The following is a 16,084-nucleotide window of genomic DNA, read 5'->3' as shown; positions in this document are numbered from 1 at the left end:
CCTTCTCCTATCTGCTGGGGACATCTCCCCGAACCCTGGCCCCTCACCACCTCACCCCCCCTCCAGGGACCCCCCTGCTCCCGCCAGCCACCGCAACCCCCTCAACCTCATACCTGTGCACCTCCTCCCCGCATCCATCCCCCCTCTCTCGGTTGCACTTCTGAACGCCCGTTCGGTCTGCAACAAACTAACTGCCATCCATGACCTCTTTATCTCCCGCTCCCTCAACCTCCTAGCCATCACCGAAACCTGGGTACAGGCCACTGACTCTACCTCCCCTGCGGCACTCTCCTATGGAGGTCTTGTCTGGTCCCATTCACCAAGACTGAGCGGTCACAAAGGTGGTGGTGTCGGCTTGCCCCTATCACCGCTGAGCACCTTCCAGGTCCTCCCTAACCCCCCCTCCCTAACCTTCTCCTCCTTCGAGGCTCACTGCATCCGGCTCTTCTCACCCACCCCCCTAAGGATCGCAGTGATCTACAGGCCCCCCGGATCCATAGCCCGCTTCCTGGATGACTTCGCCGCCTGGCTTCCCTTCTTCCTCTCCTCTGAGCTCCCGACCATCATCCTCGGGGACTTCAACATCCCCATCAACGACAACACCCCAGCTACCTCCCAACTCCTCCACCTAACCTCCTCCTTCGCGCTCACACAATACACTCAATCCTCCACCCACATCAATGGGAACACCCTGGACCTCGTCTTCTCCCACCTCTGTACCCTTAACCACTTCACTAACACCCCCTTCCCTCTCTCCGACCACCACCTCCTCACGTTCTCCATCTCCCCTTCCCCTAACTCCCCCCCCCCCCAGTGCGCCAAACCATCACCAGCCGCAACCTGCACCCGGCCCCCTCCACTCGGCTGCGACCGCTTACACGACAGCATCCTTCCACTGTCATGTCCTGACCTAGCCACCACCGCGTACAACGACTCACTATCAGCTACCCTAGACTCTCTGGCACCCCTAACCACACGCAACATCAAACCCAGACCGCTCCAACCATGGCAGAACGACCATACTAAATGCCTCAAACGTCGCAGTCGTGCGCTGGAGAGACTATGGCGCAAAACCAGGTCCCCTCATGCATTCTCCCTCTACAAATCTGCCTTCCTCACCTACACCTCCTCCCTCCACGCCGCCAAGCAGGCCTACTTCGTTAACCTGATTAACACCCTCTCCACCTGCCCTCGCCGACTCTTCTCCACCTTCAACTCCCTGCTCTCCCCCCCCTCCTCCACTCAGTACCTCACTTACCGCCCACGAGATTGCCACTCATCTCCACAACAAGATTGACGCAATCCGCAAGGACATAGTCAACTTGCAATCTACCTCCCCATCTAGCCTCCCCCCTTCCATCACCCCCTCATCTCTCCCCTCCTCTGACCTCGCAACGGCACTGGCCCCCACCACACCCAAGGCCCTGCCTACCGTAACCCCCCCATCACTGCACTCCTTCAGCCCTACTACCACTCAGGAAGTCACCAGAGTCTTCTCAGAAGCCCGCCTCACTACCTGCCCCCTGGACCCTATCCCCTCTCAACTCCTCCGGTCACCCCCCTCTTCCCTCATCCGCTCCCTTACCCACATCTTCAATCTCTCCCTCTCTACTGGCGTCTTCCCCTCCCCCCTAAAACATGCGCACATCACCCCCATACTCAAAAAGCCCTCCCTGGACCCCACTGACCTCAACAACCTCAGACCAATTTCCCTGCTGCAACTCACTTCCAAGCTCCTTGAGCGCTTGGTCTACGATCGCCTAAGCGCCCACCTAACTGACAGCAACCTCCTTGACCCACTACAGTCCGGCTTCCGTCCCCTACACTCCACCGAAACTGCCCTCCTCAAAATCACCAACGATCTACTAACCGCCAAAGCCAAAGGCGACTACTCTGTCCTCCTTCTCCTAGACCTCTCCGCGGCCTTTGACACAGTCGACCACCCCCTCCTCCTTAATAAACTACTCTCCCTTGGCATCAGAGACACCGCTCTCTCTTGGTTCTCGTCCTATCTATCCCAACGCTCCTTCAGCGTTTCCTACAACGGTACCACCTCCCCTTCCCTCCCCCTCTCTGTTGGGGTCCCCCAGGGCTCTGTCCTTGGACCCCTTCTCTTCTTCATCTACACCTCCTCCCTTGGCAAACTCATACACTCCCACGGCTTCAATTACCACCTCTACGCTGATGATACTCAAATCTACCTATCCACCCCTCACCTCACCCCCACATTCTCCGCCCGCATCACTCACCTCCTAAACGACATCTCTGACTGGATGTCGCTCCATTTCCTCAAGCTCAACCTCTCCAAAACCGAGCTTCTCGTCTTTCCCCCTTCCCGCGCCCCCCCCCCCATCCTTTCCATCACTACCAACAACACCACCATCAATCCCGCCCAGCAAGCCAAGGTCCTTGGCGTCATTCTGGACTCAAACCTTTCCTTTCAACCTCATGTCAAATCACTTACAAACACATGCAGGCTCCACCTCTGGAACATCGCCAATATACGCTCCTTCCTTACCCCAGACACCACTAAACTACTCGTACACTCCCTGATTATCTCACGCCTTGACTACTGCAACTCCCTCCTCACCGGCCTACCCCAGTGCAGGCTCTCCCCGCTTCAGACCATCCTGAACTCAGCGGCCAGACTCATCCACCTCACCAGCCGCTCCACCTCTGCCACCCCCCTCTGCCTCTCCCTCCACTGGCTCCCCATTGCCCAACTCATTAAATTCAAACTGCTCACTCTGACCTATAAGGCCATTCACAGCACTGCCCCTAACTACCTCACCGACCTGATTCCCAGGTACCACCCTACCCGTACCCTTCGCTCTTCACAGGATCTCCTTCTACCTTGCTCCCTGGTTTCCTCCTCCCACGCACGACTGCAAGACTTCTCCAGGTCCTCCCCCATCCTCTGGAACTCACTACCCCAATCCATCAGACTGTCACCTTCCCTCCTCACCTTCAGGCGCTCCCTGAAAACCCACCTCTTCAGGGAAGCCTACCCCACCCTCACCTAACAGCCGCTGCCCTTCCCTCCTCCTACCACTCCATCCCCCACAGCCATTTCTTCCTGTACTTCTACCCCCTCTCTCCTAGATTGTAAGCTCAAAAGAGTAGGGCCCTCTTACCCCTTGTGTGCTGTTTGTTGTTACTGTACTGTTTCATGTATTGTCCCCCCCTCTATTGTACAGCGCTGAGCAAACCCTTTGGCGCTATATAAACTCGATAAAATCAATAAATAAATAAATTATGTATTATACATGGTGATCATATCCCCCCTTATGTATTATACATGGAGATCATATCCCCCTTATGTATTATACATGAAGATCATATCCCCCTTATGTATTATACATGGAGATCATATCCCCCCTTATGTATTATACATGGAGCTCATATCCCCCTTATGTATTATACATGGAGATCATATTCCCCTTATGTATTATACATGGTGATCATATCCCCCCTTATGTATTATACATGGTGATCATATCCCCCCTTATGTATTATACATGGAGATCATATCCCCCCTTATGTATTATACATGGAGCTCATATCCCCCTTATGTATTATACATGGAGATCATATCCCCCCTTATGTATTATACATGGTGATCATATCCCCCTTTATGTATTATACATGGAGATCATATCCCCCCTTATGTATTATACATGGAGATCTTATCCCCCCTTATGTATTATACATGAAGATCATATTCCCCCTTATGTATTATACATGGAGATCATATCCCCCTTATGTATTATACATAGAGATCATATCCCCCTTATGTATTATACATGGAGATCATATCCCCCCTTATGTATTATACATGGAGATCATATCCCCCCTTATGTATTATACATGGAGATCATATCCCCCCTTATGTATTATACATGGAGATCATATCCCCCCTTATGTATTATACATGGAGCTCATATCCCCCCTTATGTATTATACATGGAGATCATATTCCCCCTTATGTATTATACATGGAGATCATATCCCCCCTTATGTATTATACATGGAGATCATATCCCCCCTTATGTATTATACATGGAGATCATATCCCCCTTATGTATTATACATGGATATCATATTCCCCCTTATGTATTATACATGGAGATCATATCCCCCCTTATGTATTATACATGGAGATCATATCCCCCTTATGTATTATACATGGAGCTCATATCCCCCTTATGTATTATACATGGAGATCATATCCCCCCTTATGTATTATACATGGAGATCATATCCCCCCTTATGTATTATACATGGAGATCATATTCCCCTTATGTATTATACATGGAGATCATATCCCCCTTATGTATTATACATGGAGCTCATATCCCCCTTATGTATTATACATGGAGATCATATCCCCCCTTATGTATTATACATGGAGATCATATCCCCCTTATGTGTTATACATGGAGATCATATCCCCCCTTATGTATTACACATGGAGATCATATCCCCCCTTATGTATTATACATGGAGATCATATCCCCTCTTATGTATTATACATGGAGATCATATCTCCCTTATGTATTATATATGGGGATCATATCCCCCCTTATGTATTTTACATGGAGATCATATCCCCCTTATGTATTATACATGGAGATCATATCCCCCCTTATGTATTATACATGGAGATCATATCCCCCCTTATGTATTATACATGGAGATCATATCCCCCCTTATGTATTATACATGGTGATCAAATCCCCCCTTATGTATTATACACGGAGATCATATCCCCCCTTATGTATTATACATGGAGATCATATCCCCCCTTATGTATTATACATGGAGCTCATATCCCCCTTATGTATTATACATGGAGATCATATCCCCCCTTATGTATTATACATGGTGATCATATCCCCCTTTATGTATTATACATGGAGATCATATCCCCCCTTATGTATTATACATGGAGATCTTATCCCCCCTTATGTATTATACATGAAGATCATATTCCCCCTTATGTATTATACATGGAGATCATATCCCCCTTATGTATTATACATAGAGATCATATCCCCCTTATGTATTATACATGGAGATCATATCCCCCCTTATGTATTATACATGGAGATCATATCCCCCCTTATGTATTATACATGGAGATCATATCCCCCCTTATGTATTATACATGGAGATCATATCCCCCCTTATGTATTATACATGGAGCTCATATCCCCCCTTATGTATTATACATGGAGATCATATTCCCCCTTATGTATTATACATGGAGATCATATCCCCCCTTATGTATTATACATGGAGATCATATCCCCCCTTATGTATTATACATGGAGATCATATCCCCCTTATGTATTATACATGGATATCATATTCCCCCTTATGTATTATACATGGAGATCATATCCCCCCTTATGTATTATACATGGAGATCATATCCCCCTTATGTATTATACATGGAGCTCATATCCCCCTTATGTATTATACATGGAGATCATATCCCCCCTTATGTATTATACATGGAGATCATATCCCCCCTTATGTATTATACATGGAGATCATATTCCCCTTATGTATTATACATGGAGATCATATCCCCCTTATGTATTATACATGGAGCTCATATCCCCCTTATGTATTATACATGGAGATCATATCCCCCCTTATGTATTATACATGGAGATCATATCCCCCTTATGTGTTATACATGGAGATCATATCCCCCCTTATGTATTACACATGGAGATCATATCCCCCCTTATGTATTATACATGGAGATCATATCCCCTCTTATGTATTATACATGGAGATCATATCTCCCTTATGTATTATATATGGGGATCATATCCCCCCTTATGTATTTTACATGGAGATCATATCCCCCTTATGTATTATACATGGAGATCATATCCCCCCTTATGTATTATACATGGAGATCATATCCCCCCTTATGTATTATACATGGAGATCATATCCCCCCTTATGTATTATACATGGAGATCATATCCCCCCTTATGTATTATACATGGAGCTCATATCCCCCCTTATGTATTATACATGGAGATCATATTCCCCCTTATGTATTATACATGGAGATCATATCCCCCCTTATGTATTATACATGGAGATCATATCCCCCCTTATGTATTATACATGGAGATCATATCCCCCTTATGTATTATACATGGATATCATATTCCCCCTTATGTATTATACATGGAGATCATATCCCCCCTTATGTATTATACATGGAGATCATATCCCCCTTATGTATTATACATGGAGCTCATATCCCCCTTATGTATTATACATGGAGATCATATCCCCCCTTATGTATTATACATGGAGATCATATCCCCCCTTATGTATTATACATGGAGATCATATTCCCCTTATGTATTATACATGGAGATCATATCCCCCTTATGTATTATACATGGAGCTCATATCCCCCTTATGTATTATACATGGAGATCATATCCCCCCTTATGTATTATACATGGAGATCATATCCCCCTTATGTGTTATACATGGAGATCATATCCCCCCTTATGTATTACACATGGAGATCATATCCCCCCTTATGTATTATACATGGAGATCATATCCCCTCTTATGTATTATACATGGAGATCATATCTCCCTTATGTATTATACATGGGGATCATATCCCCCCTTATGTATTTTACATGGAGATCATATCCCCCTTATGTATTATACATGGAGATCATATCCCCCCTTATGTATTATACATGGAGATCATATCCCCCCTTATGTATTATACATGGAGATCATATCCCCCCTTATGTATTATACATGGTGATCAAATCCCCCCTTATGTATTATACACGGAGATCATATCCCCCCTTATGTATTATACATGGAGATCATATCCCCCCTTATGTATTATACATGGAGCTCATATCCCCCTTATGTATTATACATGGAGATCATATCCCCCCTTATGTATTATACATGGAGATCATATTCCCCCTTATGTATTATACATGGAGATCATATCCCCCCTTATGTATTATACATGGAGATCATATCCCCCTTATGTATTATACATGGAGCTCATATCCCCCTTATGTATTATACATGGAGATCTTATCCCCCCTTATGTATTATACATGGAGATCATATCCCCCCTTATGTATTATACATGGAGATCATATCCCCCTTATGTATTATACATGGAGCTCATATCCCCCTTATGTATTATACATGGAGATCTTATCCCCCCTTATGTATTATACATGGAGATCATATCCCCCCTTAATCTCCTCTTCTCAAGAGAGAATACATTCTGTTCCTCTAATCTTTCCTCATAGATGATCTCCTCCATGCCTCTTATCAGTTTGGTTGCCCTTCTCTGTACTTTCTCCAGTTCCCCAATGTTCTTTTTGTGAGTTGGTGCCCAAAACTGAACTGCATATTCCAGATGAGGTCTTACTAATGATTTGTATCGGGGGAAATGATATCTCCCTCTCTGGAGTCTATACCTCTTTTAATACAAGAGAGGATGTTAATCGCTTTAGAAGCCGCAGATTGGCATTGCTGCCATTATTAAGCTTGTGATCTACCAGAACCCCCAGATTCTTCTCCACCATCGATTCCCCCAGTTGTACCCCCCTAGTATGTATGATGCATATTCTTAGCCCCCAAGTGCAGAACCTTACATTTATCAACATTAAACCTCATTTGCCACATAGTTGCCCAATTACACAGAGCATTGAGGTCAGCTTGTAAGTTGAAGACATCCTGTAAGGACATTCACATCAGTCCCTGTCCACAAGGAACTTAAAATCTAAGGTCTCTAACTCACATTCATACACATAGGACCAATTTAGATAGGAGACAACCTACCATTATGTCTTTGGTGGTGGGAGGAAACCCATGCAGACACAGGGAGAGCCTCAAGACACTAGAAGAAGTATTATATGTGTCTAAAAATCCAACAGCATGCAAACTCCAGGAAGGTAGTGCCATGGTTGGCACCATGGCAGCAAACTGACAACCCTAATACTGCTAGATAGAAGTGCTAATCACTTAGCCTCTGTGCTGCCCCCAGTTCTCCAGTTACCCCAGCACCAGCTACTGCTAACAAACAAGATCCTGAAAGGAGTTCACTTTTAACTGTTCCAAAGCCGGAGTGCAGTAACCCTTGCCACATGATATTTGTGTCCGGAACCCCAACAAATCCTATGCTCTGCACAGTCCTGTTTCACATTGCACATTGAACCATCATTTGGCAGCCAGCAGATTCTGCACATTGTACTACCCTATGGCAGTGGACATTTAATATATTTATACTTAGTGGGCTGCTATGCCCTCCCCTGAAATCTCTTATAAGCAGCTCAGCTATGAATTTTGCTGTCTGACCTGTTCTGCAATGCACAACCTCTTCTTCAAAATCCTCATGCCAGCTTCGGCTCCTCCCAGGATTTGTGCTTTCTATCAGGGCCATCTTAATGCATGGGCACCCCCAGATGCATGGGGGCCCATAATAATCGTGTATTGAATCATACTTGCCAGTTGTCCCAGATTTGCCAGGACAGTCACGATTTTTACTAAGCTATCCCAGAATGGCTGTGTTCCGGGCAGCATCCTAGTACCTGTACTTTGCCCTCCTGATCCCAGTATTGTGCCCTCCTGATCACCCCTGTAATGTGCCCGTCATGTTTATCAGTCTTTGATTTATGGCACGTTTTTTATTATTTAAAATTGATTTTATTCAAAGTACTAATAAATATATGTTTAATTCTATCAACTAGTTTTACTTTAATGCTTGAGAGTAGGTGCACAAATTTGGGCAGGCTGGTAGGGGCCCCAGTTCTGTGGATAGTTAAAGCTCCCAGGGAGCCCCAAAAAGAGGAGGCCAATAGCGTGATATCGTTTATAAAGGGGGTAATTTATTGCAACCAAGCCAAAGAGCAATGTTTTATCACTTTATATGTTACTGTGCTTTATTATGTTTTATCCATCTTTTAACTGATTCATTTGAGGTATTTTTTATGACAACACGTGTCTTATGCTATTTATGCTATTTATATATTGGATTTTGATGTCTTCAAGTTCCACTGATTTCATAATATTCTTTGATCTGGTTATTTTAGCGCTACACACTGCTGTATATTATTGATTTCTAGAGGTTTTGGTACCTTTGGTGTTTAGCAGCTGACAGACTGTTAGCGCTCGCTTATTCATTTTCTTTATAAAAACTTTTTCAGCATGTACAGAAAACATTCAGCCTGCAGCATGGTATGTCTTCCACAATGTCCTCACCACATATACTCAAACTTGGGATCAGACCTTCCTTTTCTTTCCTGTAGTCACAGAGCAAATCTGTAAAACAGGCTCAGTATTTCCTGGAAATACATTTCTCACAAGTCTCAGTTCCTCCAAGCAAGCCCTTGTTATTCCAAAATGCAAAACACTCCATATCCCCTTCATCTGTGCCCTCTATCCACCAGTCACCATCTGGCCAGCGTACATATTATACCCAAAATGGCAGCCCCCAATGTGGAGAGGAAACTCTATAGATGAACATTGTTTATAGCCTTCCCTAAACTTATCACTGCTGCTCAGCATTGCAGGCAATTCATTAACCCTCCTTGTGTCACATGTAAGGAACAAAGCTTCTAAACAGAGAAAAAATATGTGTAACCGCATTAATATACTTCTTTTTATGTTAATTTGTCTGTAGGGGGGAGCTCCTGCCTTGTACCCCATGGATGTAGGATCGCAGGGGGCACTGTGTTGTTTGGACAACAACCACACACACTTCATACTGGTGGATGATGGGACACATGGACGCTATGGGGTGGAAATCCCACTGAGAACTCGTCTTGAGAAATTTATCTCTGAACAGACAATGCACAGAGGAGGTGAGGGGGAGATGGCATGCAAGTTTAGTTGTCAAAACAGGAAGATGTAGTGACACAATAATGAGAAATGGAAGAGATTGGATGGATTGGTGCCTTGACGGCAGGGGCGGACTGACCATTTGGAAACGGGGCCCGGGGTCAGTAGGGGGCACCATGAGATGCCCCTGGTACCTTTTTCATAGGCTTTTTTGAGTTTGGGCAAGGACACAGGGGCCCCATGATCCCCTATTGCCCGGAGGTCCCATGAGTTGTCAGTCACCCCTGCTTGAAGGTCAACTAGTCAGAATTATCCAGTCTTACCATTGTATTGTAGAGGGGCATATCATGAGGGCCTTCCAGAAGAGACCTTACTCCCAGTATTAAAGTGTTAGTCTACTAGCAAAACTAAACTAAATTGTATTGATAGGTAGAGTCTAATGACTCCATGGCTTCTTTTCTACTGAACGGTCCCGGAGTGAGGCCTCCCTCAAAGTTCCTTGTTCTGTTCCTACCTTCCTTATTGTGTTTTTTATCCTGTTGAAATCTCCAGGCAGAAAGGAGAGGGGTGCCATTCATGATAGCACACCTTGGCAAGTCTGCAGATTCCTCTCTCAGCCACATAAATCTCAACTATATTGCCCCTGATGGATATAAGAAGCCATTAGTTGGCTTAAAGTGTATCCAAAGCCCAACTGTTTTTTTTAGTAGGGGCTGGTTAGGTCCTTTTTTGCACTCTGTGTCCTTGCTGGGGAGATTCACCACCTTTGTTGTTATACTGATCATTGTCTCAGAACAGAAAGTGATAGGAAATTAAGAATTTTACAGCCGTAAATAGGGGTTGGACAGGCAGAACAGGGATTGAGAGGAAATTTTGAATGGAGACACTGGTATTCGTGCCAGCTAAATGGGCAATCCCCCTCCCTGGCAAACACAAGACAGTGGTCATCTATACCTGTTGTGTCTCTGGTACAGGAATTGAAGGAAAATGAGACACAGAAAAAAAACAAGTATAATTTCAAACATTCCCTATCCACTAAAAAAAAAAATGTTTTGGCATTAGATATATTTTAACTCTCTAGCATCCACCAGATATTGAAATGTTGAAAGCTCAGAACACATTTATATACAATGTGCTCACAGACTGTCTAATTGTGAAAGCAGCAGTAGGATGTATCCATCCCACAATCAACTGAGATGTATTTGTATGTTATTTTCTTTCTTTATCTCAGAAACAGCCATTAAAACAGTGTGTGTGGTGCTGGAAGGAGGTCCCGGAACGTTGGATGTGAGTTCACAAATGCCCAGTCAGGTCTATAATTTCCATATAATAGATATAAATGCACTTTGTGAGCACTGTATGCCTTTGCAAGCTTATTTATTTCCCTGTAAAAATAGCATCAAGGTTCAAGTAGGAATATACTGTAAAATTAATAGTACTCGTGAGCCAAAATGTGATACTCCCCTTGTGCAATAAATTATTACAAAAAACTATTTCATCAAATTATGGTGCACACTTTACACAATACTCATTATCTGTGTGAAACATAAATTATCAAAAACAATTATATATATATATTTAAATACATATACAAGTGCCGCGCTCCACAATATAAACATTAAATCATATACAAGTGATCATATAAATAGTGATGTGAAAAACCTTGTGCTTCAAAGCAGTGCAGTGTTTAGTGCTTTTCAAAACATTAATACTTAAATACTCAAAAATAAATTCATATACAGTCCTCTTTGTGCTTTAATTCTTTCCAGTGACAAATTCAGTGTTGTGCCACACTCCCCGTGCTCTAGAGATAGGTGTGCGCTCACCTTCTTAATTAGCCAAACAAAGTGGCTAATAACACTTTTGTCCTATCAGGATTGGGTGGTAATCTTCATGCTATATATATGTTTCCATCCATGCCGTGGATTATATTACCATTTTTCTGCCACCAGAGGTCTCCCTTATTCCTCTCTTTCCACACTGAGCCTCAATGGATAATTGGGGATGGTTTGGGTGTTATTTCCTCCTCCCAATATATTGGAGTACCATGTAAGAAAGAGCCACAATAGTGCCTTATCCTTTGTAAGGTTAAATCGCCTTTTATTAATAAAATGAATGGCCGCTCACATAGTTCAATGTCCAACAGAGCTTGTGCCCAGATCCTGTGCTTGTAAATGCCGCTCGTCCACCGCGGCGTCGTGACGTCAGAGCCCCTCCCCTATTTTTGAGTATTTAAGTATTAATATTTTGAAAAGCACTAAACACTGCACTGCTTTGAAGCACAAGGTTTTTCACATCACTATTTATATGATCACTTGTATATGATTTAATGTTTATATTGTGGAGCGCGGCACTTGTTATGTATTTAGGAATATCCTGTACATACCTCTTGTAGATAGACAACAACTGCTTATTGGGTGGATAAGAATAGAAAACTAGTCGTATGGTTCCTAGCTGGAGAATACAATGTTTCTAGTATCAGATTGGTGTTGGGAATTGTCTTGAGGTTTGCATGCATGCATTGGAAGCATCTGTAATACAGGCCATACTATTGATATTGTTTCTCTGAACACATAAGTGTTTGTACTACATAGTTCTAAAAATGATATTGTTACATAGTTGGTAAAGTTGAATAAAGACACCAGTCTATCCAGTTCAACTTATGTCTGTGTTGTATGTGTTTATGTCACTGCCATTTCCCATATCATTGTGTATTGCATTCGTTAAGATAACTAGTTAAGTTTTTGAAAATGTAAACACTCCACATTGACACCACCAACTGTGGAAGGGTAATTAAGGAAAAAGTAGGAATTATATTTTTTAAAATTTATCATTAACTTTACTTACTAATTGTAGTTGATTCTGAACACAATGGTTTGTTTCCTAAATCTGGCCATAGACTGTTCAAAATGAAACATGTATGGCTAGGCTGAATGTACACAAGTTGATCGATCAACTTAGGTACAAGCAGTCTGTTGGATTTATTTATTATTGATTATTGTTAGTGGCTATTATATGTGCTAGCAGTAGTCACTGTGCTCTCCCAGCATGGACGGCTCCCTCTGTTCCCCCACCGGGAGGACACAATGGCTCAGCGGGTGAAATTCCTCAATCAACACTGACTGTGTTGATGGGGGAATCGAAAATTGCTCAGTCTGTGGCTTGCTCTACTGTTTGGGAGCTCACTGATCACACCGCCCCCGGCATTCTCTGCTCTTTGCTTCCACCCACTAATCACATGGCCCCAGCATCCTCTCCTCTTGCTCCTGCTCAATGATTACATAGTCGCCAGTATCCTCTACTCTCACTGATCACATAGCCTCCAGCATCCTCTCCTCCTGCTCCCGCTCACTGATCACATAGCCTCCAGCATCCTCTCCTCCTGCTCCCGCTCACTGATCACATAGCCTCCAGCATCCTCTCCTCCTGCTCCCGCTCACTGATTACATAGCCTCCAGCATCCTCTCCACCTGCTCCCACTCACTGATCACACCGCCCCCGGCATCATCTCCTCTTTGCTTCCACCCACTAATCACATGGCCCCAGCATCCTCTCCTCTCGCTCCTGCTGAATGATTACATAGTCGCCAGTTTCCTCTACTCTCACTGATCACACAACCCTCAGCATCCTCTCCTCCTGCTCCCGCTCACTGATCACATAGCCTCCAGCATCCTCTCCTCCTGCTCCCACTCACTGATCACATAGCCTCCAGCATCCTCTCCTCCTGCTCCCGCTCACTGATCACATAGCCTCCAGCATCCTCTCCTCCTGCTCCCGCTCACTGATCACATAGCCTCCAGCATCCTCTCCTCCTGCTCCCGCTCACTGATTACATAGCCTCCAGCATCCTCTCCACCTGCTCCCACTCACTGATCACACCGCCCCCGGCATCATCTCCTCTTTGCTTCCACCCACTAATCACATGGCCCCAGCATCCTCTCCTCTCGCTCCTGCTCAATGATTACATAGTCGCCAGTTTCCTCTACTCTCACTGATCACACAACCCTCAGCATCCTCTCCTCCTGCTCCCGCTCACTGATCACATAGCCTCCAGCATCCTCTCCTCCTGCTCCCACTCACTGATCACATAGCCTCCAGCATCCTCTCCTCCTGCTCCCGCTCACTGATCACATAGCCTCCAGCATCCTCTCCTCCTGCTCCCCCTCACTGATCACGTAGCCTCCAGCATCCTCTCCTCCTGCTCCCACTCACTGATCACATAGCCTCCAGCATCCTCTCCTCCTGCTCCCACTCACTGATCACATAGCCTCCAGCATCCTCTCCTGCTGCTCCCACTCACTGATCACATAGCCTCCAGCATCCACTCCTCTTGCTCCTTCTCTGATGACTTGGCCCCCAGCATCCTCTCCTCTTTCTATTTGAGACAGCCATTTACCATGAGTGTTCCAAAACCTATTTCCACTGTAGAGTGTATGTAACCTTCTCTCCAGTGTTCTAACTGTTCCCTCTTACAGACCATCTACAATTCAATGTGTAACAACACCCCTTGTGTCATCGTGGAGGGTTCTGGGCGAGTTGCTGACATCATAGCACAAGTAGTGAATATTAATTCCTCCAGGATTACTGTCAGCCTCATTAAGGAGAAACTGAAAAATCTTTTCTCGGAGTCGTATGACAATTTCACAGAAGGTCAAATCATCATGTGGACCAAAAAAGTGAGTGATTAGTCACACAACTAAACATAAATAATCCAGTGGCGCTGTGACCAACTAATGAGTGAAAAACATTCTCTAGTGATAAAATATAATAAAATAAAATGAAATAAAATAAAACAATCATGTGATATAAATCAATCAACTATTATTATTATTATTATTCTTATACAGGACTTATACAGCACCGACAGTTTGCTCAGCGCTTTACATTATGGAGGGAGACAGTACAGTAACAATACAGTTCAATACAAGAGGGATTTGAGGGCCCTGCTCCTTGGAGCTTACAATCTAGGAGGGAGGGGCTAGTGGTGCAAGAGGTAATTAGCTGTGGGGGATGGAGTGGTAGGAAGAGTAGAGGATTCCAGTATTTACCTGGGGTCGGGGTAGGCTTCCCTGAAGAGATGGGTTTTCAGAGTGCGCCTAAAGGTGAGCAGAGTAGGCGATAGCCTGATAGATTGGGGTAGGGAGTTCCAGAGGATGGGTGAAACCCTTGAGAAATCCAGGAAACGAGCATGGGATGAGGAGACAAGGGAGCTAGAGAGTAGGAGGTCTTTCGAGGAGCGGAGAGTACGGTTTGGGTGGTATTTAGAGACAAGATCGGTGATGTAATTTGGGGCAGTGTTATGAATGGCTTTATACGTCAGTGTTAGTGTTTTGAATTTTATCCGTTGGGCAATTGGAAGCCAGTAGAGGGATTGGCAGAGAGGGGTGGCAGATACAGAACAGTTAGTAAGGTGGATGAGTCTGGCAGCAGCATTCATGATGGACTGGAGTAGGGATAGCCTGCGATGAGGTAGGCCAATGAGGAGGGAGTTACAGTAGTCAAGGCGTGATATAATAAGGGAGTGAATGAGTTACTTAATGGTTTCCGGGGTTAGGTACGGTCGTATCTTGGAGATGTTGCGGAGGTGAAGTCTACATGAGTTTGTCAGTGATTGAATCTGGGGCTGAAAGGACAGATTGGAGTCTAGGATTACACCTAGTACCCTGGCATGAGGGGAGGGACTGATGATTGTGTTGTTGATCCTGATGGAGAAGTCGGGGGGGGGCACAGGCTGGGGGAAATACTAGGAGCTCAGTTTTGGAAAGATTGACTAATGTGAAAATAAAGTCCATCATAACATGTAGATGTCTATTTCAGTGTTGTGATCTTATTACCGAACCAAAATCACCACGTGCTCATGAAACCGCCTTCCCTTTTGCGTATGTACTCACCAGACCCACATGCCTTCCACTCTCATGGTCGGCATGTATTGCTTGTAAAATCTCCAATTGTGGTATCACCATGTAAACTTCATAAATAAATAAATGTATTGGTGTGCTACTAAGTGCTAACACAATAAATAATAAACCCCAGACACCAAATTATACTTTTTCCCCCGAAAGCCAAAACACATAGTCCAACTCTTAGTCAACGTCTCCGTGTCAAGAAAACACAATAGTGCTGATGTCTTCTATTAGATAATTCTTCTTTCTTTCACAATTGATAAACTCCTATTCCTCCACTTAATACCCTCAAAGAAATATAAATGGCATATAGTGCA

At 44.3% G+C, this 16,084-nt stretch overlaps 1 protein-coding gene across 4 annotated transcripts in view; it reads left to right on the top strand.

The window, feature by feature from the left end:
• LOC149467463 (transient receptor potential cation channel subfamily M member 2-like) overlaps nt 1–16,084 on the top strand; it is a 249,266-nt gene that overhangs the window by 77,683 nt on the left and 155,499 nt on the right. For all 4 annotated transcript variants that reach the window (XR_016311927.1, XM_089671622.1, XM_089671619.1 and 1 more), the window contains exons 7-9: nt 9,707–9,887; nt 11,096–11,151; nt 14,340–14,540. Coding sequence is in view for 3 of the 4 variants with exons in the window: in XM_089671622.1 (XP_089527748.1) it covers nt 9,707–9,887; nt 11,096–11,151; nt 14,340–14,540 (438 nt within the window). In the remaining variant the exon portion in view is untranslated. The remainder of the gene's footprint in view (nt 1–9,706; nt 9,888–11,095; nt 11,152–14,339; nt 14,541–16,084) is intronic.

The sequence above is a fragment of the Staurois parvus genome, unplaced genomic scaffold, assembly GCF_062004578.1.
Source record: "Staurois parvus isolate SC_StPar_1 unplaced genomic scaffold, SC_StPar_1.0 ptg000109l, whole genome shotgun sequence".
Classification (NCBI taxonomy): domain Eukaryota; kingdom Metazoa; phylum Chordata; class Amphibia; order Anura; family Ranidae; genus Staurois; species Staurois parvus.
The sequence above is the reverse complement of the archived record's forward strand: the minus strand, read 5'-3'. Positions and strand labels throughout refer to the sequence as shown.